Genomic DNA, 25,568 nt, shown 5'->3' with positions numbered 1-25,568 from the left:
GGAGAGTGTTGTCTACGTACCCTCGTAGACCGAAGCTGAAGCGTTATATCAACGCGGTTGATGTAGTCGAACGTGCTCACGATCCGACCGATCCAAGCGCCGAAAGCACGGCACCTCCGAGTTCTGCACACGTACGGTTCGGTGACGTCCTCGCCTTCTCGATCCAGCAAGAGGGGCGAAGTAGTAGATGAGTTCCGGCAGCACGACGGTGTGGTGACGGTGTTGGTGTAGAAAGATCTTCGCAGGGCTTCGCCTAAGCACTGCGAAAACTATGACGGAGGATAAACTAGAGGATACGGGGTTGCCGGCACACGGCTTGGTGTTTCTTGATGTGTCTTTGGTGCTAGCCCTGCCCCTCTATTTATATGTTGAGCCCTGGGGTCGAAACTTGGAGCAAAAGCCTCCTCAAAGTCGGTTTTGCCCGAAAGGCAAGAGTCCCACTCAGACTCCAGGACCAAACGCCACAAACCTAGGCGTCTGGCCTAGACGCCATGGGCCTCGACGTCTGGCCCAGGGCGAGACGCCAGGGTCTCCGGCGTTTGGCCCCCTGGCCTCCGCAAAACTCCTTTTGCACCGACTTATAGCCCTGTGGGCTTGACCCCTTGGCCTAACCATATCATCCAATATATGAATCTTTACCTCCGGACCATTCTGGAGCTCCTCGTCATGTCCGTGATCTCATCCGGGACTCCGAACAACATTCGTTCACCAACATACATAACTCATAGTACTATATCGTCAACGAACGTTAAGCGTGCGGACCCTACGGGTTCGAGAACTATGTAGACATGACCGAGACACCTCTCTTGTCAATAACCAATAGCGGGACCTGGATGCCCATATTGGCTCCTACATATTCTACGAAGATCTTTATCGATCAGACCGCATAACAACATACGTTGTTCCCTTTGTCATCGGTATGTTACTTGCCCGAGATTCGATCGTCGGTATCTCAATACCTAGTTCAATCTCGTTACCGGTAAGTCTCTTTACTTGTTCCGTAATACATCATCCTGCAACTAACTCATTAGTTGCAATGCTTGCAAGGCTTATTGTGATGTGCATTACCGAGTGGGCCCAGAGATACCTCTCCGACAATCGGAGTGACAAATCCTAATCTCGAAATACGCCAACCCAACATGTACCTTCGGAGACACCTGTAGAGCTCCTTTATAATCACCCAGTTACGTTGTGACGTTTGGTAGCACACAAAGTGTTCCTCTGGTAAACGGGAGTTGCATAACCTCATAGTTATAGGAACATGTATAAGTCATGAAGAAAGCAATAGCAACATACTAAATGATCAAGTGCTAAGCTAACGGAATGGGTCATGTCAATCACATCATTCTCCTAATGATGTGATCCCGTTAATCAAATGACAACTCATGTCTATGGCTAGGAAACATAACCATCTTCGATTAGCGAGCTAGTCAAGTAGAGGCATACTAGTGACACTCTGTTTGTCTATGTATTCACACATGTATTATGTTTCCGATTAATACAATTCTAGCATGAATAATAAACATTTATCATGAAATAAGGAAATAAATAATAACTTTATTATTGCTTCTAGGGCATATTTCCTTCAGTCTCCCACTTGCACTAGAGTCAATAATCTAGTTCACATCGCCATGTGATTTAACAGCAATAGTTCACATCACCATGTGATTAACACCCATAGTCCACATCGATATGTGACCAACACCCAAAGGGTTTACTAGAGTCAGTAATCTAGTTCACATTGCTATGTGATTAACACCCAAAGAGTACTAAGGTGTGATCATGTTTTGCTTGTGAGATAATTTTAGTCACCGGGTCTGTTATATTCAGATCCGTAAGTATTTTGCAAATATTTATGTCAACAATGCTCTGCACGGAGCTGCTCTAGCTAATTGCTCCCACTTTTAATATGTATCTAGATTGAGACATAGAATCATCTGGATCAGTGTCAAAAAACTTCCATCGACGTAACCCTTTACGACGAACCTTTTTGTTACGTCCATAATCGAGAAACATATCATTTATTTCACTAAGGATAATTCTGACCGCTGTCTAGTGATCTACTCCTAGATCACTATTGTACTCCCTTGCCAAATCAGTGCAGGGTATACAATAGATCTGGTACACAGCATGACATACTTTATAGAACCTATGGCCAAGGCATAGGGAATGACTTTCATTCTCTTTCTATCTTCTGCCGTGGTCGGGCTTTCAGTCTTAATCAACTTCACACCTTGTAATACAGGCAAGAACTCTTTCTTTGACTGCTCCATTTTGAACTACTTCAAAATCTTGTCAAGGTATGTACTCATTGAAAAAACTTATCAAGCGTCTTGATCTATCTCTATAGATCTTGAAGCTCAATATGTAAGCAGCTTCACTGAAGTCTTTCTTTGAAGAACTCCTTTCAAACACTCCTTTATGCTTTACAGAATAATTCTACATTATTTCCGATCAACAATATGTCATTCACATATACTTATCAGAAATGCTGTAGTGTTCCCACTCACTTTCTTGTAAATACAGGCTTCACCGCAAGTCTGTATAAAACTATATGCTTTGATCAACTCATCAAAGCGTATATTCCAACTCCGAGATGCTTGCACCAGTCCACAGATGAATTGCTGGAGCTTGCATATTTTGTTAGCACCTTTAGGATTGACAAAACCTTCTGGTTGCATTGTATACAACTCTTCTTTAATAAATCCATTAAGGAATGCAGTTTTTGTTTATCCATTTGCCGGATTTCATAAAATGCGGCAATTGCTAACATGATTCGGACAGACTCAAGCATAGATACGAGTGAGAAGCTCTCATCGTAGTCAACACTTTGAACTTTGTCAAAAACCTTTTTCGACAAGTCTAGCTTTGTGGATAGTAACACTACTATCAACGTCCATCTTCCTCTTGAAGATCCATTTACTTGCCGATCATCGGGCAAGTCAATCAAAGTCCATACTTTGTTCTTATACATGGATCCCATCTCAGATTTTATGGCCTCAAGCCATTTCGCGGAATCTGGGCTCATCATCGCTTCCTCATAGTTCGCAAGTTCGTCATGGTCTAGTAACATGACTTCCAGAACAGGATTACCGTACCACTCTGGTGTGGATCTCACTCTGGTTTACCTACGAGATTCGGTAGTAACTTGATCTGAAGTTACATGATCATCATCATTAGCTTCCTCACTAATTGGTGTAGTAGTCACAGGAAAAGATTTCTGTGATGAACTACTTTCCAATAAGGGAGAAGGTACAATTACCTTATCAAGTTTTCTACTTTCCTCCCACTCACTTCTTTCGAGAGAAACAACTTCTCTAGAAAGGATCCATTCCCAGCAACGAATAGCTTGCCTTCGGATCTGTGATAGAAGGTGTACCCAACATTATTCTTTTTGGGTATCCTATGAAGACGCACTTCTCCGATTTGGGTTTGAGCTTATCAGGATGAAACTTTTTCATATAAGCACCACAATCCCAAACTTTAAGAAACAACAACTTTGGTTTCTTGCCAAACCACAGTTCAGATTGTGTCGTCTCAACGGACTTAAATGGTGCCCTTTTTAACGTGAATGCAGCTGTCTTTAATGCATGACCCCAAAACGATAGTGGTAAATCGATAAGAAACATCATAGATTGTACTATATCCAATAAAGTACGGTTATGACGTTCGGACGCACCATTATGCTGTGGTGTTCCAGGTGGCATGAGTTTGCGAAACTATTCCACATTGTTTTAATTGAAGACCAAACTCGTAACTCAAATATGTGTCTCCGCGATCAGACCATAGAAACTTTATTTTCTTGTCACGATGATTTTCCACTTCACTCTGAAATTCTTTGAACTTTTCAAATGTTTCAGACTTATGTTTCATCAAGTAGATATACCCATATCTGCTCAAATCATCTATGAAGGTCAGAAAATAATGATACCTGCTGCAAGCCTTAATATTCATCGGACCACATACATCAGTATGTATGATTTCCAACAAATCTGTTGCTTGCTTTATTGTTCCGGAGAACGGCATTTTAGTCATCTTGCCCATAAGGCATGGTTCGTAAGCATCAAGTGATTCATAATCAAGTGATTCCAAAAGCCCATCAGCATGGAGTTTCTTCATGCGCTTTACACCAATATGACCTAAACGGCAGTGCCACAAATAAGTTGCACTATCATTATTAACTTTGCATCTTTTGGTTTCAATATTATGATTATGTGTATCACTATGATCGAGATCCAACGAACTATTTTCATTGGATGTGTAACCATATAAGGTTTTATTCATGTAAACAGAACAACAATTTATTCTCTTATTTAATGAATAACCGTATTACAATAAACATGATCAAATCATATTCATGCTCAATGCAAACACCAAATAACACTTATTTAGGTTCAACACTAATCCCGAAATTATAGGGAGTCTGCGATGATTGTCATATCAATCTTGGAACCACTTCCAACACACATCGTCACTTCACCCTTAACTAGTCTCTGTTTATTCTGCAACTCCCGTTTCGAGTTACTAATCTTAGCAGCTGAACTAGCATCAAATACTGAGGGGTTGCTATAAACACTAGTAAAGTACACATCAATAACATGTATATCAAATATACTTATGTTCACTTTGCCATGCTTCTTATCCGCCAATCACTTGGGGTAGTTCCGCTTCCAGTGACCAGTCCCTTTGCAGTAGAAGCACTTAGTCTCAGGCTTAGGACCAGACTTGGGCTTCTTCACATGAACAACAACTTGCTTGCTGTTTTCTTGAAGTTCCCCTTTTTTTTTCTTTTGCCCTTTTCTTGAAACTAGTGATCTTGTCAACCATCAACACTTGATGTTTTTCTTGATTTCTACCTTCGTTGATTTCAGCATCACGAAGAGCTTGGGAGTTGTTTCCGTTATCCCTTGCATATCATAGTTCATCACGAAGTTCTACTAACTTGGTAATGGTGACTAGAGAATTCTGTCAATCACTATCTTATCTGGAAGATTAACTCCCACTTGATTCAAGCGATTGTAGTACCCAGACAATCTGAGCACATGCTCACTAGTTGAGCGATTCTCCTCCATCTTTTAGCTATAGAACTTGTTGGAGACTTCATATCTCTCAACTGGGTATTTGCTTGAAATATTAAATTCAACTCCTGGAACATCTCATATGGTCCACGACGTTCAAAACGTCTTTGAAGTCCCGATTCTAAGCCATCAAGCATGGTGCACTTAAACTATCAAGTAGTCATCATATTGAGCTAGCCAAACGTTCATAACGTCTACATCTGCTCCTGCAATAGGTCTGTCACCTAGCGGTGCATCAAGGACATAATTTTTCTGTGCAGCAATGAGGATAAACCTCAGATCACGGATCCAATCCGCATCATTGCTACTAACATCTTTCAACACAATTTTCTCTAGGAACATATCAAAATAAATATAGGGAAGCAACAACGCGAGCTATTGATCTACAACATAATTTGCAAAATACTACCAGCACTAAGTTCATGATAAATTTAAGTTCAATTTAATCATATTACTTAAGAACTCCTACTTAGATAGACATCCCTCTAATCCTCTAAGTGATCACGTGATCCAAATCAACTAAACCATGTCCGATCATCACGTGAGATGGAGCAGTTTCATTGGTGAACATCACTATGTTGATCATATCTACTATATGATTCACGCTCGACCTTTCGGTCTCTGTGTTCCGAGGCCATATCTGTATATACTTGGCTCGTCAAGTATAACCTGAGTATTCCGCGTGTGCAACTATTTTGCACCCGTTGTATTTGAACGTAGAACCTATCACACCCGATCATCACGTGGTGTCTCAGCACGAAGAACTTTCACAACGGTGCATACTCAGGGAGAACACTTCTTGATAATTTAGTGAGAGATCATCTTATAATGCTACCGTCAATCAAAGCAAGATAAGATGCATAAAAGATAAACATCACATGCAATCAATATAAGTGATATGATATGGCCATCATCATCTTGTGCCTGTGATCTCCATCTCCGAAGCACCGTCATGATCACCATCGTCACCGGCGCGACACCTTGATCTCCATCATAGCATCGTTGTCGTCTCGCCAATCTTATGCTTCCACGACTATCGCTACCGCTTAGTGATAAAGTAAAGCATTACAGCACGATTGCATTGCATACAATAAAGCAACAACCATATGGCTCCTGCCAGTTGCCGATAACTCGGTTAGAAAACATGATCATCTCATACAATAACATTCAACATCATGTCTTGACCATATCACATCACAACATGCCCTGCAAAAACAAGTTAGACGTCCTCTACTTTATTTGTTTCATGTTTTACGTGGCTGCTATGGGCTTAAGCAAGAACCAATCTTACCTACGCATCAAAACCACAACGATAGTTTGTCAAGTTGGTGCTGTTTTAACCTTCGCAAGGACCGGGTGTAGCCACACTCGGTTCAACTAAAGTTGGAGAAACTGACACCCGCCAGCCACCTGTGTGCAAAGCACGGCGGTAGAACCAGTCTCGCGTAAGCGTACGCGTAATGTCGGTCCGGGCCGCTTCATCCAACAATACCGCCGAACCAAAGTATGACATGCTGGTAAGCAGTATGACTTATATCGCCCACAACTCACTTGTGTTCTACTCGTGCATATAACATCAAACCATAAAACCTAGGCTCGGATGCCACTGTTGGGTAACGCAGTAATTTCAAAAAAATTCCTACGCACACGCAAGATCATGGTGATGCATAGCAACGAGAGGGGAGAGTGTTGTCTACGTACCCTCGTAGACCGAAGCGGAAGCGTTATATCAACGCGGTTGATGTAGTCGAACGTGTTCACGATCCGACCGATCCAAGCGCCGAAAGCACGGCACCTCCGAGTTCTGCACACATACGGCTCGGTGACGTCCTCGCCTTCTCGATCCAGCAAGAGGGGCGAAGTAGTAGATGAGTTCCGGCAGCACGACGGTGTGGTGACGGTGTTGGTGTAGAACGATCTTCGCAGGGCTTTGCCTAAGCACTGCGAAAACTATGGCGGAGGATAAACTAGAGGAGACGGGGTTGCCGGCACACGGCTTGGTGTTTCTTGATGTGTCTTTGGTGCTAGCCCTGCCCCTCTATTTATATGTTGAGCCCTGGGGTCGAAACTTGGAGCAAAAGCCTCCTCAAAGTCGGTTTTGCCCGAAAGGCAAGAGTCCCACTCGGACTCCAGGACCAAACTCCACAAACCTTGGCGTCTGGCCCAGAAGCCATGGGCCTCGGCGTCTGGCCCAGGGCCAGACGCCAGGGTCTCCGGCGTTTGGCCCCCTGGCCTCCGAAAAACTCCTTTTGCACCGACTTATAGCCCTGTGGGCTTGACCCCTTGGCCTAACCATATCATCCAATATATGAATCTTTACCTCCGGACCATTCCGGAGCTCCTCGTCATGTCCGTGATCTCATCCGGAACTCCGAACAACATTCGGTCACCAACATACATAACTCATAGTACTATATCGTCAACGAACGTTAAGCGTGCGGACCCTACGGGTTCGAGAACTATGTAGACATGACCGAGACACCTCTCTTGTCAATAACCAATAGCGGGACCTGGATGCCCATATTGGCTCCTACATATTCTACGAAGATCTTTATCGGTCAGACCGCATAACAACATACGTTGTTCCCTTTGTCATCGGTATGTTACTTGCCCGAGATTCGATCGTCGGTATCTCAATACCTAGTTCAATCTCGTTACCGGCAAGTCTCTTTACTCGTTCCGTAATACATCATCCCGCAACTAACTCATTAGTTGCAATGCTTGCAAGGCTTATAGTGATGTGCATTACCGAGTGGGCCCAGAGATACCTCTCCGACAATCGGAGTGACAAATCCTAATCTCGAAATACGCCAACCCAACATGTACCTTCGGAGACACCTGTAGAGCTCCTTTATAATCACCCAGTTACGTTGTGACGTTTGGTAGCACACAAAGTGTTCCTCCGGTAAACAGGAGTTGCATAATCTCATAGTCATAGGAACATGTATAAGTCATGAAGAAAGCAATAGCAACATACTAAACGATCAAGTGCTAAGCTAACGGAATGGGTCATGTCAATCACATCATTCTCCTAATGATGTGATCCCGTTAATCAAATGACAACTCATGTCTATGGCTAGAAAACATAACCATCTTCGATTAACGAGCTAGTCAAGTAGAGGCATACTAGTGACACTCTGTTTGTCTATGTATTCACACATGTATTATGTTTCCGGTTAATACAATTCTAGCATGAATGATAAACATTTATCATGAAATAAGGAAATAAATAATAACTTTATTATTGCCTCTATGGCATATTTCCTTCAGGAACGGGTCTAGATTGGCTTTCGGTGGCTACGGAGGCTTCTGGCGGCGGAACTCCCGATCTATCGTGCTCACGGATGTTTTTAGGGTATATGGAGATATATAGGCGGAAGAAGTACGTCAAGGGGGCCACAAGGGGCTCACGAGGGTGGAGGGCGCGCCCAGGGGGGTGGGCGCGCCCCCCTGCCTCGTGACCTCCTCGCAGATCCCCCGACGTGCACTCCATGTCTTCTGGGCTTCTTTCCTTCCAAAAACAAGTTCCGTGAAGTTTCAGGTCAATTGGACTCCGTTTGGTTTTCCTTTTCTTTGAAACCCTAAAACAGGGTAAAAACAGAAACTGGCACTGGGCTCTGGGTTAATAGGTTAGTCCCAAAAATGATATAAAAGTGTATAATAAAGGCCATAAACATTCAAAACAGTAAATAATATAGCATGGAGCAATCAAAAATTATAGATACGTTGGAGACGTATCAGGGAACATATGTCCGGCCATTATGCACCGATGACTTAAGTCACATTGTCCAGGAGCCCGGTGAGTCGGCTAGGGAGCTATGGACCAGGTTCTTAGTCAAAAAGAACCAAATTGTCAACTGTCCGGACGCAGAAGCCCTCGCGGCCTTCAAACATAGCGTCCGGGATGAATGGCTCGCACGTCACCTCGGCCAGGAAGGACCCAAATCCATGACAGCCCACACCGCTCTAATGAACCGCTTCTGCGTGGGAGAAGACAACTGGCTTGCTTGTAAAAGCAATGACGCCAGCGGCCCGGGCACTTCCGAAATCCGAGATGGCAACGGCAAGCCACGATGAACCAAACATAACAACATACGTGACACAGCGGTGTATGCCGGATTTCACAATCCGAAGCCCGATCAATGGAAGAAGCCACTAAAGGCAAACCAGGATGGACCATCCATCCTTGATAGGATATTGGACCGACCTTGTTAGATTCACGGTCTCCCTGATAGGCCAGCTAATCATACCAACTGTAACTATTGGGTCATCAAGCAGGCAGGCAAGCTTAACGCTGATCACAAAGGGAGGAGGCCAGTGGGTGGCAAAGACGATGGATCGGCTCGCTAGCAGAACACCAGGGGCCAATAAAAGTTCCCCTCCGACGTTCGACCACTCCCGGAACGCAAATAGCAGTTCGGCTCCCGCCACCCACCTACTGTACTGGCGAAATTTGCACCACGCGCACATCACTACGCACTCAAGATAGCATGGACATCAGCGGAAGCACAACACAGACAACCCTACAAGCATTCTCGTAACATTTTTTATATAGTAGGCTTCTTTTCAAAAGGCTCTATTTATGGGCCAACGTACATGGGCAAACCCACCGAAACAATCGACCCATTGTTTCATGAAAACAGGAAAGCTAGAAATACAAATTCAAAAAAAGGAAAGCTTTGAAATACAAGGCTTGGTTATAAAAGGCAAGAATTTATCACAAAATAATCTATTGGGGGATAGACTTGAGTGTGAACATAGGCAAGATTGTTCCAGCTAAGAGAGTGGATACATAGGCAATTTGCTAGGCGACGCCAACTGGGCATATATTTCTTTCCTTTATTTGCACAAGCAAAAAAGGCATAGTCTTATGCTTCAATTGCTATTTAGATCCTCTTAATTCATTATTAGATATGTTTTCTATATCCCTGAAAGAAACTTCAAATATACCACAATAAATTTAGTGAAACGCTGCCAATCTTCTCTAACAATGACAGCCTGATCTACAGATCTAGTGCTGTATACACCATGATAAATAATCACTGCCCCATCGTTCCATTCAGATTCCTACAATCCCTTTACACATTTTTATCCTGCCGTCTCTCTCCTCTCGTCGCACTACATCACGGCAGAGATGAATCCGACCAACCCTGCTTCACCGCCGTCCACCTTCCTGGCCACCGTAGAAATCTCATTGAGTCCTACGCAGAGCGCCGAAGAGGAAGCAGCAGCGGCCCTGCTCATGCTAGCGGAAGCCCCCGGCGTCCAGGAGGAGTTTGATCTGGCGGACGAGGAATACCATCCCGTCCAATCTCCACTTTCTTCAGCTGGCTCGTCCAATATCCAGGTACAGAACCCATCCATGAAACATGTATATTCTTTCTTTCTGCGCTGGTGCTCTATTTCTTGGTTGATCTGCTGATTCGGCCGGCCGGAATTTAAAATGGGTGCACCGTGTCCTCCTGTTAGGTGGCCCTGTACAGGAACAACGTAGCTTTGGACGCCGCTGTGGTGAAGGACGCAGAGGACAGGTATCTATACTTCTACTCCTATACCACACTATAGACATAGTATACGAATAACTCCTACCCAGAAGACCGGAATATCCAGAAATTGTCTGTATATTCCACGGCAGAGTAGAAAACAAGTCCGATGCTACATGCCTCCAGCCGTAGAAAAGGAAACAAGTGTTTTTTTTCTTCCAACAAAAACTTATTTAAAGTAATTACGTTTTCCTGAAAAATCAATCCTTCTGCTGGGCCTAAATTTCAATATATTTTCAAATTTATACAAGTTGATCTGTATTTTATGCAGTGAAAATGCAATATGTGCACAAAACTAACTATGCCACTTACCCGAAAAATGTACATTTCATAGAGTTTTTTTGTACATCACATGACTGTTATTTCAAGAGATCGTCTTCTGAACTAACAAGATCGGTTATCCAAACATATATGAATATGCTGTTATTCCAACAATTTTACCAAATATAAATTGGTGAACCTCCCAGAATGCTTGGCCGTTATCTACAAAAAAATAGTGAATATTAAAGTGATGTTATTTTTTAATAGAATTGCTATATTTATTTTTAACAGTTTACAGTCTGTCATTCCCATCACGAAGTAGGTCGATCAATTGCTATATTTCATGAAGTAGGTGGATGAATCTATCCATCATGTCATTCATGTCCGCATCCAGTAGATCGCCGCCAACACAATACACATCCAGGATATTCGCCCGTGCATAAAAAAAAATCATACACCTGCACGATCTCTCATCTGTTCCGGTAGGAGGTATGTTTCATGTAAATTGTTTTCTGTAGCTACAAATATGTGGCAGAAAAATGACCAGCGCTAGAAATCTGATACATTGTATCTTAGTGCATCCAGATTGTTGTCCACATGCCTTCTACACATTTCGACACTTCAAAGTACATCCTGTTATATTATCATAGAAACTAACGCAGTGGCCATTGCATGTGGGAAGGCATCATTTTTATTGTGTCGGAAATAGTTAAACATAGACAACCTATGTTCTTATGCTATTCTATACCAATATAGGAAATAATAAAAATCAATAACGAACACATAATATTATGTTAAATAAAAACATCACTTGCGTGTGAGACATGTTTTATTTAGTCTTATTCACGAGCATATGTATGTTGTTTGTTCAAGATGCTAGATCGATACACTAAACTAAAATTTAGAAAATGCACTAGCCTATTATTTTTGTGCGATATAGATTATTATGAGATGAGAATATTCAGATTGTCTGTCATTAGCAACGATATTATATATGATATGGTCCCAAATAAATACAGTCCACCACAGCAACGACTTTCAAATGGAAGATCAAAATGAATTTGCCTAATATGAGGAATACAATATTATTCTAGTTAATGGGCACGCGAGGTAAATGTTAAAAAATTATTTCACTTTGTCAAGATTTTTATTTCTCTCATTTATATCTATGCTTTGAAATATGTGGCATTCATCATGCATTGTAAAATATGTGACTTAACACATAGAAAATCTTCACAATACAACATTCCCTGTTAGTTTTTATTTGGATATGCATTACCAAATTAAATTAAAAATTTGACTAAATTGACTACACATTTTTCTGCAACATCTATTTTTGAAACAAATGTGTTTTATTTTTCTTTAACTCCGCACCTTTTTTTTTGCGTGGGAACTCAATACCTTCTATTTTACCATCAAATTTGTGTTCAGATTTAAACATGATTGGAACAATGAAGAACCCTAAACCATGGAAGTTGACATAAGAGTGGAATCTATTACCTCGCCAGAAAGACATATGATGTCTTGAACCATAATAATTTTCAAAATTAAAAAACCCTGAGAAAGTTTTCCTATGAACTTGAAGCGAGCTATTCAAAAAATCCTCACATATAATCCTACAAATCAAACAATCTTGCCAAGAAAATTTAATAATTAGAAAGGACGTGGGCTTGCATCAGGGTTAGAAAAAAGGAAAAAATATTATCATTGAGTAATCATGACAAAAACATTGATTATAGTTGGATTCCTGGAAGAACATGTCTAATTACTAATCATCGAGTCTCCACTTCCATTCTCATCCGACGCCACATCTCTCCAACTTATACCATTCATGCCAACTGGTTATAAATGAGATCGTCATCGTAAGTCTCACATCCTGTTATAGACTTATAGTACTGAAGTCTAGCACTACTTCTACACTAAGCCATAAGGTCATAGGGAGTATCTTTTCATGTCTCACCCAATTGTCATCATAATGAAAGGTTGCACACTTAATCATTTTTCTGCATTAATTTATGTTGTTAAAGGCCAGCAAAAATTGTACTAACCAATCACTTGTTCGCCTTGATGCTTTCAATTTTCGAGCACTTCCCCATGTGCACGCCTACTCACCACTCTCTCTACAATGTATACGGATAGGACAAAGATAAATTGGTAGACATTTGTACCATCGAGTGCGGCATGGTTGGATTTTTGTTATCTTGTGCAAGATTTTATGATTAATTTTCAAAACGTCGGTATGAGATTTTAAATTATTTAGTCCAAGTAGTAATATAGTTTTCTTTTGACCATTTATGTGTTTTGAATACTATTTTATAAGAAATGAATAAATTTAAACTTCATAGTCTAGTATGTATTTTACCAGCAAAGTCATATGTGTGGCTTCATATAGAGTCGCACTGATGTGATTTACCTCTTCCAGTTCCTACGGGGACATGGACATGGAACTTGGTTGTGAACAAGTCCTTTTTCTACATATGGTGAAAATGGTCCTGAATGCAGGATGGATAGTTATATAGTTGGGGTCGAGATTAAAGCATGCATATTCTAAATATATTATATTATGTCTATGAAGCATTTTGTTTAACACAGTTAATATTTGTACTCAGATATACAAGTAACTTGTTGACACATTTTAACTGAGCGCATGGATGCAACATGTGTTAGGTTTTTCCAGTGGGTTAGAATTCTCGTGGATGTCTTTTCTTTCTTACATTTGTACTTTTAGTTGATAGTGTACTGTATCACTTTATCATGAGAACAAAATCCAGGTTATAATCTGAACTTTTAAAAAAAATATTCGTTTTCTATGTATTTTGAAGTCTTTATTTACTTTGCACAACAAACATGTTGTGTTTTTGGGAATATATCTGATTGTGCACTTGTGTATAGATATGGAAGTACTGATAAAGAGCTAGATGGGGAAACTGATGGAGAACGGACGGAGGCAGAAGTAGCTGTTCAAGAACTAGAGATTGAAGCTGAACCCTTGATAATGCAGGCAGAGCGGCGGTGCAATCGCGGCAATGGTCATGGCTGGACTTGCGGCAAGCTGGCGCAATACGGCTACGCCATGTGCTCGAAACATGTCAAGGCTCGCCTGGAGAACTTGCAAAGGTTCCGGGCAAAGAGGCGGCGAGCTAGCACCGGGTCTGATGCCATAATAGGGCCTAAGACACGAGAATGACCAACGTCGACGGGGCGAGACCAAGAGACCATGGTCACCCCATCCTAGAGTTATGTATTTCTGGCTTATGGCAAAAGTCGGGCATCTCTCCTGAGCTTGGTAAATGTCCTTGTCGGCAGATTAAATCAAATTGAGAGATTGTTGGTTGTACTATGTTGTTTAAACATTGAACTACTGTTTGATGGTTGTGGATGGTAAGTCTTGAACTAATCTGTGAGGGTTACGTTGGAATGTTAACTTTCGTTCCACTTGACGTAAAAAAAATTGGGCAAATTACGGACATATTTATTCCAAAATTCCAACATTTGTTTTAATATTCATCCGAGATTTTTCTGAAAGTGAAATTGTCGATTTTCAGCATCTTGTTAAGGGCTGGAAAAAAAATCACAAACGAAGCCGAAACCTTGGCCCATCCTCACCTCAGTCACTTGCCCTTGCTAGGCTGAGTAAGGTTGGTCTGTTTGCGGTGCTAGATGATGTAGCCTTCCCTGTTCTTGTCGTCAATGTTGGTGTTGGTCACTGAGCAATAAACACCCCCCCCCCCCCCCCCACACACACACACACACACAAACACTATCTATTAGGTGTGAACTATTTCATCCTAACATCGTTCATTTTCTTATATTGACTTTCCTCCCAGTTTTACTAACGTAACCATACAGATACATTACAAGGACAAATGTAAAAACAGCTACTAAACTGGTCTAAGCTCAGCAGAGCCATTACACATCCACCGAAAGCCTAAATGCAAAAAAGAAAAGCAGTACAGCTAGTTGTTACTTACGCAAGAACATGGACGCAAAGTAGCATCGATCGACTAGCTACATCGATAGCATCATTCAGCGCCGCCAACATCAAGCTTCCTTAGCCATCATTAATTCACTAGTTTATTTTTGCAGTACCATCTATGACGAGTGCGGCGTTCTTGCTCCTGGGTTCCATGATCTCCTTTTTTAAAAATATTTTGAAACCCACATTTTGAAGTTTCAAAAATTCCGATACACGTGAATATAGGGAATAGTGGAACTATTTTTTTGTAAAATTTCATCATGAAATACATTTTGGTGTGAACCGCACTAAAAAACATGAAATTTGGTAGTGAATAGTGCATGTGCAAGAAATACAAGATTTTGGTTCTCCATGTCCTTGATTCTTACTTCTCAGGAATCATCAACATCACATGTATGGAAAAACAAGATGGGAGAAAATTTTGAAACCCGAGACGTCCTGCTAGCAGACATCGGCGGCCACTCCGGCCCCGTTGGACACGACTTAGTCGTCATGCTGCCGCCTTTACCTCCCACGTTGCTCGTTGATTTCGTGTCGTTTGTCGTCCTGCTTCCATCCCCGTTCCAACCCAAGTCAAATCCGGATCGGGGGCTCTAGCTTCAGCCGCCGCCAATGATGTTACACCTCCCGGCCATGTATTTGTCTTGTCCGAGGTGGTGCTAGTGATGCATCCGAGCAAGGTCGCAGATCCAGTGTCCGTGATTCTCTCCATGCCTGCGAAGTTTGTCTCTCTGGCCTTGTCGGCGGCCTCTCCTGTCACGGATCCTGTCATAGCTGCTCCCACATTCCGCAGGTCGGACCATGCCGTTGGTGGGTGGATGGTGCACTACACACTCGTCCCCAAGCTCAAGCTCAAGGCAGTGGCCTCTCTTGTCCCACCACATCTCGTGGCCCCTCGCAACACTAGCACGACCTTGATAACCCATAAGTATAGGGGATCGCAATAGTCTTTGAGGGTAGTATTTCACCCAAATTTATTGCTTCGACCCAAAGGGAGCCAAAGAATATTTCTAAGCTTTAGCAGTTGAGTTGTCACTTCAACCACACATGGGGAATTAAATATCTACAGTGAAGTGTTTAGTAGCATGGTAGTATGATAGTTTGGTGGCAGTGGTGACAGTGGCAGTAGCAGTTTTGTAGTAATTGTAACTTAGCAAAGATCAATATGATATAGTTTGGTGGTAGTAGCAGTAGCAATTTTTAGTAGTGTTTAGTAACTTAGCAATGATCAATATGAGAAAAAGCGTAGGCATTAGATCGGCGATGGATGGTTGTGTTGGATAATATTCATCATGTAATAGTCACAACCTAGAGCGATACACAATAGCTCCAGTTCATCAATTCAATGTAGGCATGAATTCCGTGTATAGTCATACGAGTGCTTATAGTAAGTCCTTGAATGACATCTTTTTTTCCTCTGCTCCCGTGGCAGTGGGGTCCATAAGGAAATCTAAGGGATATTAAGGCCTTCTTTTAATCGAGAACCGGAACTCCTCATACTACGGTCATCACCGAAGTAAATCCCATTTATTGTCACCTTGGGGACTACGGACCATAACACATAATAGGATCATGCAACTTGCAAAACATGATCAAGAACTCAAATATATTGATGAAAACATTGAGGGTTCAGATCAGAAATCACATGGCACTAGGGCCCTACTGACAAGCCTTAAGCATAGCAAAGTCATAGCAACAAATTGACCCAATTACATGAAAAATATCCTCCAACTCCATCACCATCTAGGAAGCCTATGAAGGAATTACTCACTCCCGGTAGTGAGCATCATGAAATTTTTGGTGAAGAAGAGTTGACGATGATGAAGACAAATCCACCTCTCTGGATCCCTAAACGGACTCCAGATCAGTCCTCCCGATGAAGAACAGGAGGTGGTGGTGGCTTCGTGTCATAAAACACAATGAAACTTCTTCTCTTATTTTTTTCTCGGGGTAATGGAAATTATAGCCTTGGAATTAGGTCAGACGACCGCCTATGGGACCCACAAGGCATCAAGGCACGCCCTAGGGGGGTAGATGCGCCATGTTGCCTTGTGAGCAACTGGTGCCCCCCTCGGTGTATCTTCATTCCAGTATTTTTATTTATTCAATAAAAAATCTCCACAAAGTTTCGCCCGATTCCAAGAAAATTTATTTCTCCACCAAAACAACACCATGGTAGTTCCGCTGATAACAACGCGAGTCCGAGTTAGTTCCGTCCAAATTTTGCAAATTAGACTCCAAAACAAGACCAAAAGTATTTGGAAAATATATACGATGGATATGTATCAGTTCTCTAGCCAGCTGACGGCACCCATGCGGACGATCCTTGAGGTGGATCACAGGTTGCCTCCTCAAGTTATGTCCACCGTAGACGCAGTGATCGCTACTCTCGCGTCAACCCAGATGGAGCGAATACTGGGATCCATGTTGTCGTCATCCCCTAGACGCCCCTCCCTTCTTGGCGACCAACTCTTGCGGCACCCGTCCCAGACACAACACCTAGTTCTTCTGCGCCGCGTGCCATTGCCACTTTGGCGACATGACATTCAAGAAGACACCTCATGCATGGCCTGGTTGTGGGATTAGCTGTGATGCTTCAGGTTCACTCCACGAACAAGGGGGTGCATGCCTCTATGGATGTTTCTCTTCTCGTGTCACACCATTCCCGCCGCCCCTACCTTTTGCAATCACTACCTCTCGGAGTGAGGCCATCGTTGAGGTTGTGACCCCATTACTATAGATTATACCTGAGCTACATAAGCTATCACTACAGGAATCAGAGAATTTCCAATCGGCCAGTTCTTTGCCGTCTGCTAGTGGACGACACACAAGATATTTGCCGTCCGCTTGCAATAAGCAGACGGCAAAGAACTGGCTGATGGCAAAGATATGATCTGCCATCAGCCAGTTCTTTGTCGTCCGCCAACAGATGGCAAAGGTCCCAAAGGGCAAAGGAAGACGGCGAAGAGACCAGCTGGGCCCCACTGGACGTGGAGCTGGCTAAGTGAGTAACTAACGGTCGTGTCCCCATGGACGTGGAGATGGCAAGGAAGTTACCTAACTAACGGCCATGCACCCGCACCTCTCTCTCTCTGTCAAGTGCAGCCGCCGGGCATGTCCCATCCGTGTACTCCCCTCCGTCGCCGTTGGAGGAAGCCCCCGGGCGGCCGACGTCGGTGGCGGAGGTCTTTTTCCCTCCCGCGTCAGGATCGAGTGAGGCGGGTCGCCCAATAGCGTCGAAGCGCGTCTCTCGGATCTGGGTCGCGGCGGGGCGGCGGCTCACCTCCGGCGACGCCACAACGTGGCGGCGCAGCGATGGGCGGAGGCGGCGGAGATGCAGGGCGACGTGGAAGATCGGGTGGTGCTGACCCCTTGGCGCGTCCGCGCGGTCACGGCAGCCATGGATCCTATGGCTGGCGGTGCGGCGGTGGCGGGACGTGGCTGGTGGTGGCAGCGACGTCCGGCCTGGATCTCAGGACGGCGGCCCAGGAAGGTAGCGGCAGTTGAAGTTCGAACTTCCGGCGGCGGCATGGCGTGGTGTTGTCCCTGTCCAAGGCGGATCTACGCCGGCGATCTGGTGCCTTTGGCTCCAGATTGGTTCGGATCAGAGACGGTGACGAGCTCGTGGACCTCTTGGTGCCTCTCGCGGTTTGGCGAGGTGGGTTGCCTGCCCTCCTCCCAGGCTCCAGTGGTGCACACACAGGCAGTGGCCGGTGTGCCAAGGTGCCCATGGTGGCAGTGCTGCTGCAGATGGTCGCCGGATCTGGGCGGCCAGATCTAGGGCTTTGAAGGCGGTCTGGTCGGTGCACAGGTTGTCAGTTGGATGTTCTTGGGACAGATCCAGGTGAAAACCTGGTCTTCGGTCGGTGGCCGGAGCAGGTGATGGATCGGGCCTGACAATGTCGATGTGTTAGTAACTATTCTGAAGATGAATCTGTGGAAGATGACGGCGGCAACATCTGAGAGTGCTCCATACCGGTGTGTGTCCAAGATCGGGCAATGGCTTGGTTGGGCCTCTGATTTTTTATGATAGGCCTTAGTTCGATGTCTGTTTGGTATTCGGCTCGGCCAATCGGCACCCTTCATCAAGTGGATGGGAGTAGCGAGAAATATTGCCAAGATGGTGGCTTCAGACTTACTGATGCATTATATTGTAAGATCTTTGTGAATAATTAGTAAAATGGCTGCATGCATCGTCCAGATGCAGAGTCCGGGGTCTTCCTTATTTTCCAAAAAAACAGATGGGTACTCCTGGGATGAAAAATAGAATACGGATATCAGCCAATGGTGTTGCAGTTGAAACCAACCAGACAACTGAACCTGCGCTTCCAATCAGCGGGTTGAGGATCAATACACAAGATCGAGGCGACATTGCCAAAAGGCAGCACTGGTGTGAATTTTACCAGGAACAGGCGGCCACCGTCTCGGCTGTGGTGAACATGCATTTCGTCCTGGATCAGCAGGATGGAACGATGCCCGTACTCAAACTCAGATGATGGGCAATTATGCTTGTCGTTGAGATGTTGCAGGAACATGGGAGTTGGGGCAGCAAAGCCGCAGTCTTCTAAGCAGAAGCACCGCGCACATGTGCATGAATTCTCGTGATCCGCTCCCTTGACGTAACGTGTCTTGATGGTGCACCCGTACATGGAGTGGGAGCAAGGTACCTGATCATGATGACATGGTTTATGAGTAATGCCTAAGGCACAACCACAAGGGAGCGTTCATGGACAAACACAAATATTAGCGCTGCTTTATAGGAAAAACTAGATAAACGAAAAGGTGTGACAGCATTAAAGTTCAACAAATGCCCTATGGACAGTCCCATCATAAAGTGCAATCAGCAAGACCAATGCATTGCATAGTTCACAAGAACTGACCAAGTAAAGAAGAAAGCACGAAGGCACCATATTCCTAGTAAAACAGAACCTCTCTGCTGAAGATGTACAAGACGAATATATCACAAAGTTTAATTTAGTTGCGGCCTCTAGGATAAAGACAAAACTTCTAACACGTCTTTGTGAGCAAGTCTCCAGTATCAGGCTACGATCTTGATTTCCAACGCCAGTCACTTATTGGCCTGTCATGGATTATCTTTGCAATGCGGATGGTGAGGCTGCTGCTGGTAGTGGGAGAGTTAGAAGAACCTGTTGGCACAAGAAATGGGTTGCTGCCAAGCTCCGCTGGGAAGCCATCTGAAAGACTGGTGCTTACAATCTGGAAATTTGAAAGCTGACGCAAACCCAGGGTGTTGCAGTAGAAATCAACCTCACACCTAAACTTGCGCTCCCCCGGCACGGCATGAGGATCAACGCACAAGATGGAGACAACATTGCCAAAAGGCAGCACTGGTGTGAACTTAGCTAGGAACATGGGGCCGCCTTCTTCTTCTTTCATGTGGAGAACCCGCATACTCTGTTGTATCTCGAGGGTGAGACACCATCCGGATGGAAACTCTGTAACTGGTATATTGTGATCGTCAGTGAGATGGTGAAGGAGCTGGGTGGTCAAGCCGGCGAAACCGCAACCAGCTTCGGGGCAGAAGCACGGTGCAAGTGCGCATGACTTCTCGTGTTCCTGTCGCTCGAGGTAACGCGTCTTGACGGTGCAACCGTATATGGAGTTGGAGCAAGGGGCCTGGACAGACTCCAGGATGTGGTCGATCGCTATGCAACGGTTGTAGCCTCCGGTGGTGGCACAAGCGTGGCACTTGTTCTTGTTCTTGAGCTTGTCGTGGCAAGACGAACAGATCACATGCCCAACCGCACACTGCATTGTATCACAAAACAAATGCACCACGCTTTAATTGACATTAGATTTTGCTTGTGAGAAACCTATGGCTGATACATGCATGTGGTAAAAACATTTGCATAATTAAGCAGCGTACATGTTTTCAAGTATTCCTAAGAAAAACTGGTGTTGGTCAAAGGATGACTTTGATAAGCGTCAATGGAACAATAACACAATCACGTAGAAGTGTTTGACAAAACATAATATCTCATGGTGCGTAGGGTGTTACAGTGTTTGGGTTGCCATAGTTTCTTGCATGGATGCGTCGAGTTGGGGTGTAGCAAAATCACCGTCAGTTTGATTTTATACCCTCACCTCCATGTCTAACAATATCTCTACCTGAACTTCTAGGCGTTTTTGCTAAAAGAAAAAAGAAAACCATAGAGAGAACCCTTTGTCGAAATTAATAAAAAGAAACATGCCATCCAATTCCCCAATGCTACGATGTTCCATAATTCGATTTTAACTGGGCGATCTATGCTCACGAGTTGTATAGGAACTTGTATGGTGCCCTTTTTAGAGTGTTGAAAAAGGGGAACCCTAGGAAGAACATGGCAACCCAAATACCTAAGGCGTCGTTGGATCTAGGCGAGGTCAATTTAGAATAGATTAGGGCAAAGGCAGATGGCGTGGATGACCTGGAAGACGGGAGGCCTGAGCGGGTGGTAGCAGACGGTGCAGTCCAGCGCCTCGAGAGCGATGGTGCCGTCGCCGGCGACGGACCCCTCCTTCCCCGTTCTCCTCCTCTTCGTCTCCATCATCGGTTCCTCCGTGGACCTCGTGCTCGTCGCCTCGATTCCGTCGCTCGACATCGGCTGGGGTTGGAGCCTCGGAGGAGGCAAGCAGCCGGAGAGCGCTTATGGGCCGGCTCCTCACGTGGGCTGTTGTGGCTTATAGTTGACTACAAAAAAGAGGCAGCGTCTAAACTGGTCAGTTGAGATCTTCTTCACCTAAAAAAAAACAGTTGAGATCTTCTTAAAAAAACTGGTCAGTTGAGAAAAGAGGGAGACCCGCTCAAACAAATAATAAAAAGAGAAAAGAGGGAGACATGGTGTTTTTTTTTACGTGAGAGAACATGGTGTTTTGGTGCTCGAGCAGTTATTTGCGAGCAACGTTCTCAGATAACGACACCTCTGGAAAAAAAAGACGTGTGGTCGTCATCGTCGTTGAATCCAACTGCACAGGATTAGACCACGGATTTTCGCCCAAAAATGATTTTCGTGCAATCTTCGGGCAGTACTTATAACAAGGAAACAATGCGCAAAGATCACCATTAATAGGTACAAACGCATGATACCTAGTGTTTCCACTAAAGTCCCTATACTGGGGGCACACTACCAAGCCCGAATCACCTTGGGTTGTCATTCCAACTTCCAATGATGAAGTCACTATGAGAGAGCACTGAAGCAGAACTCACAAATAACCTGCGTTGTCACCATGAGTTTTGTAACCTCGCCCACGAATCCATCACAGATCCACTAGATTGCGGCGCTCCATCTCCTTCGCCTCCACTGCTCTATCAAAGATGCCTCGAATTCCCTTTTAATCTCTTAGTCATTTCTTAAAATACTTGTCAAAAATATCGACTACACACAATTAAGGAGTTGGAAGACCGCGACGAGTTCGGGTGGGAGGGGGGGCATCACTACCGGCGAGGAGGCAGCATCGGTAGGAAAGGAATTCCCGGGGAGGATGAGGACGACGGCCGACAACGTCATCATCTTCTCTTGCTCCTCCTCCTATAATGAGACATAAGGTGTCAGTGAAAAAGTTAAGCTAAGCTTATGTTTATAGTTAGGCTTTGTGTTGAATTATTTTTAGTGCTATGCTTAATTTTAATATTGTTATGCTTGGGAGGTATTTTGTTTAAGCTATGTTTGAATGATTATCTCAAATTAAGAAGCTGGAAGTTTCCTTTAATGTCAAGCTGGAGTCCAATTTATGAATTTCATATTATGAAGTGGAATGTTCGTATGGATGCACTACACGGGGGAAATGCAGGTCAAATTGTTTTACGAGTTTTTAGGTTTTGGGAATCGATTAGAATGTAGCCTCCTTAATTTCAAAACTGTTTTGGAATTGAAGTTTTCGGCCTGGCTTCATGGGCTTTTAGGTTTTGGGATCAATTAGAGACACTTTCAGATTCATAGATGTTACTTTTTACCCCTTCACTTTCTTCAATATGTATACTTGTTGTAGGACCGTTTCAATAAAGTTTTGGCACATCTCATTTTCGTTAACCATCATCAACATCAGCATTGAAAGATTTATTAACTTTCACTAGCTCGCGCTTTCTCTATAGTTCGAAGGTTAAACACCAACAATTCAGCATGGATATAAAACCGACATCCCGAAAATTCTTTGGGAGAGTTCCATCTTTACAGATTCAGTGGTTGACTTCGACAAAGAGATGTGCTACAGATTCAGTGGTTGACTTCAACAAAGAGAGAGTTCCATCCCGAAAGGACGATGAATTGACACAAAGGGATGATTGTGCAGCTCCATCGCATATAGTTGCTGGGATTGAGGAAAAGTGGTGGCGACAACACATTAGTGACTTCGAAAGTGGTGCTACTCAAGCACCCGTTCTCGAGCTCCGGGGTGAAAACCTATGTCTGACCCGAGTTGGGTACACTTGGCAATGGCGATGTTTTACGTCGTTACCTTGTCAAAGGCATTGCTCGAATATGCTCAGACTAATTCTTCAGGGTGAAAACCTAGATCTTGGCGTCAGATGGTCAGATTTGGTGACGACGACGGTTGAGCGTTGCTCCCTTCCTGAAGGCGTTGCTTTTGAAGAACCTCGTCGTCTGTGTGGGTCATTGCTACCTCTTGAGCTTGCGTTGGTTTTTCCATTAAAGAGAAAAGGGTGATGCAGCAAAGTAGAGTAAGTATTTCCCTCAGCTTTTGAGAACCAAGGTATCAATCCAGTAGGAGACAACGCAACAATCCACCGAATACCTGCACAAACAAACACCAACGACTTGCACCCAACACGATAAAGGAGTTGTCAATCCCTTCACGGTTATTTGCAAAGTGGGATCTGATATAGATGGATAAACGGTAAAGTAATATTTTTGGTATTTTTGGTTTATAGATCGGAAAGTAAACGATTGCGAAGAAAGTAAATAGGAAACTAGAATTGTAGATTGGAAACTTATATGATGGAAAATAGACCCAGGGGGCATAGGTTTCACTAGAGGCTTCTCTCAAGATAGAAAATAATTGGGTGGGTGAAGAAATTACTGTTGAGCAATTGATAGAAAAGCGCAAAGTTATGACGATATCTAAGGCAATGATCATGAATATAAGCATCATGTCCGTGTCAAGTAGACCGAAACGATTCTGCATATATTCCTCTTATTCCACACATCGACCGACTCATGCCTGCATCTAGAGTATTAAGTTCATAAGAACAGAGTAACGCATTAAGTAAGATGACATGATGTAGCGGGATAAACTCAAGCAATATGATGAAAACCCTATCTTGTTATCCTCAATGGCAACAATACGATGCGTGTCGGTTCCCCTTCTGTCACTAGGATTGAGCACCGCAAGATTGAACCCAAAGCTAAGCACTTCTCCCATTGCAAGAAAAACCAATCTAGTTGGCCAAACCAAATCGATAGTTCGAAGAGACTTGCAAAGATATCAAATCATGCATGAAAGAATTCAGGGGAGATTTAAATAATATTCATAGATAAGCTCATCATAAATCCACAATTCATCGGATCTCGGCAAACACACCGTGAAAGTGTATTACATCGAATAGATCTCCAAGAACATCGAGGAGAACTTTGTATTGAGGATCAAACAGAGAGAAGAAGCCATCTAGCCACTAGCTATGGACCCGTAGGTCTGTGGTAAAATACTCACGCTTCATCGAAGAGGCAATGGTGTTGATGTAGAATCCCACCGTGATCGAATCCCCCTCCGGCAGGATGCCGAAAAAGGCCCCTAGATGGGATCTCACGGGTACAGAACATTGTGGCAGTGGAAAAGTGGTTTCGTGGCTCCCCCGGTTGGTTTTGGGATATTTGAGAATATATAGGCGGAAGAAATAGGTCAGTGGAGTCACGAGGGGACCACAAGGGTGGGGGTGTCGTGGGAGAAAGTCTGACAATAGAATAGGGGGTACGTAGAAGGAGACAAGGTCCTAGCTATGGTGAAGTTATGCACACAAGGTTTACGAGTTCAGGCCTTTCTCGGAGGAAGTAACAGCCCTACGTCTCAGTGCCCGGAGGCTTGATCTACTGGAGTATATATGTGTGAAAGTTACAGGGGGTGCGAACCCTTGTGCCAGAGGTGGAGGGTGGCTTATATAGAGTGCGCCAGCACCCTAGTCATCGCCCGTTACACAGGGTTCAATGTACATTAAGATAGCGCTTTACTGATAACGCCAGCTATAAAGAGATATAAATGATCTTAAAGATTGCGGAGTGAACGCCTGACCGTTGCCATCTTGAGTGGCTCTTCTGTACTCCGAGTGATTTCTTGTATGGTCGAGTGACTTCTTCTTGGTCGAATGGAATTGGGGTATCCGAGTGAGATAATTGGTCGAGTGGATTGCACTCCAAGGTTACTTCAGTCGGTATCCTTTGTTGTACTTTGAATGTTCTTGACTCTAGGGTAGTGACCTTGGGTAGGGCGTCTAGGTCAGGCCTATGACCCTACCCTAGGTTAATGACATCGTCATTAGCCCTCGAATGGATTGAGGTCCGACTGAAAAGAGAGTTGAAGTCGGTTCCGACTCGATTCCACGCCTCGGAGGCATTTCATCGGAATCAGGGAGTCATGCTGGGGCTTCAGCTTAGTTTCAGTCGCCTTGATCAATTCAGAGGTCGTCGAGTGAGTTATGTTGATAACTTTGAGTGAGTTATGGTACGTAATCCTCAACTCGATTGGTTGCTTTTCCGTTCC

General features: G+C 44.0%; 1 protein-coding gene across 1 annotated transcript; it reads right to left on the bottom strand.

The window, feature by feature from the left end:
- Positions 1–19,887: 19,887 nt before the first annotated feature.
- Positions 19,888–21,486, bottom strand: LOC147977899 (putative E3 ubiquitin-protein ligase SINA-like 6). The gene is made up of 2 exons (XM_087516476.1): positions 21,287–21,486; positions 19,888–20,627 (listed from the first exon to the last, which is right to left on the bottom strand). Exons 1-2 carry the CDS (start codon positions 21,458–21,460, stop codon positions 19,902–19,904), a joined length of 900 nt encoding a protein of 299 aa, XP_087372602.1. The 5' UTR covers positions 21,461–21,486; the 3' UTR covers positions 19,888–19,901.
- Between the last annotated feature and the right edge of the window lie 4,082 nt (positions 21,487–25,568).

Source organism: Triticum urartu, chromosome 3A (assembly GCF_056163025.1).
Source record: "Triticum urartu cultivar PI428250 chromosome 3A, HENAU_Tu73, whole genome shotgun sequence".
Lineage (NCBI taxonomy): Eukaryota > Viridiplantae > Streptophyta > Magnoliopsida > Poales > Poaceae > Triticum > Triticum urartu.
This window is presented reverse-complemented; position numbering and strand designations above follow the sequence as displayed.

Excerpts from the sequence above, each read along its gene's own strand:
- LOC147977899 (XM_087516476.1), bottom strand. The coding sequence starts at position 21,460 with ATGTCGAGCGACGGAATCGAGGCGACGAGCACGAGGTCCACGGAGGAA. Across the intron at positions 20,628-21,286 it reads TCAGGCCTCCCGTCTTCCAG|TGTGCGGTTGGGCATGTGAT; the intron begins GTCATCCACGCC and ends GATACAATGCAG.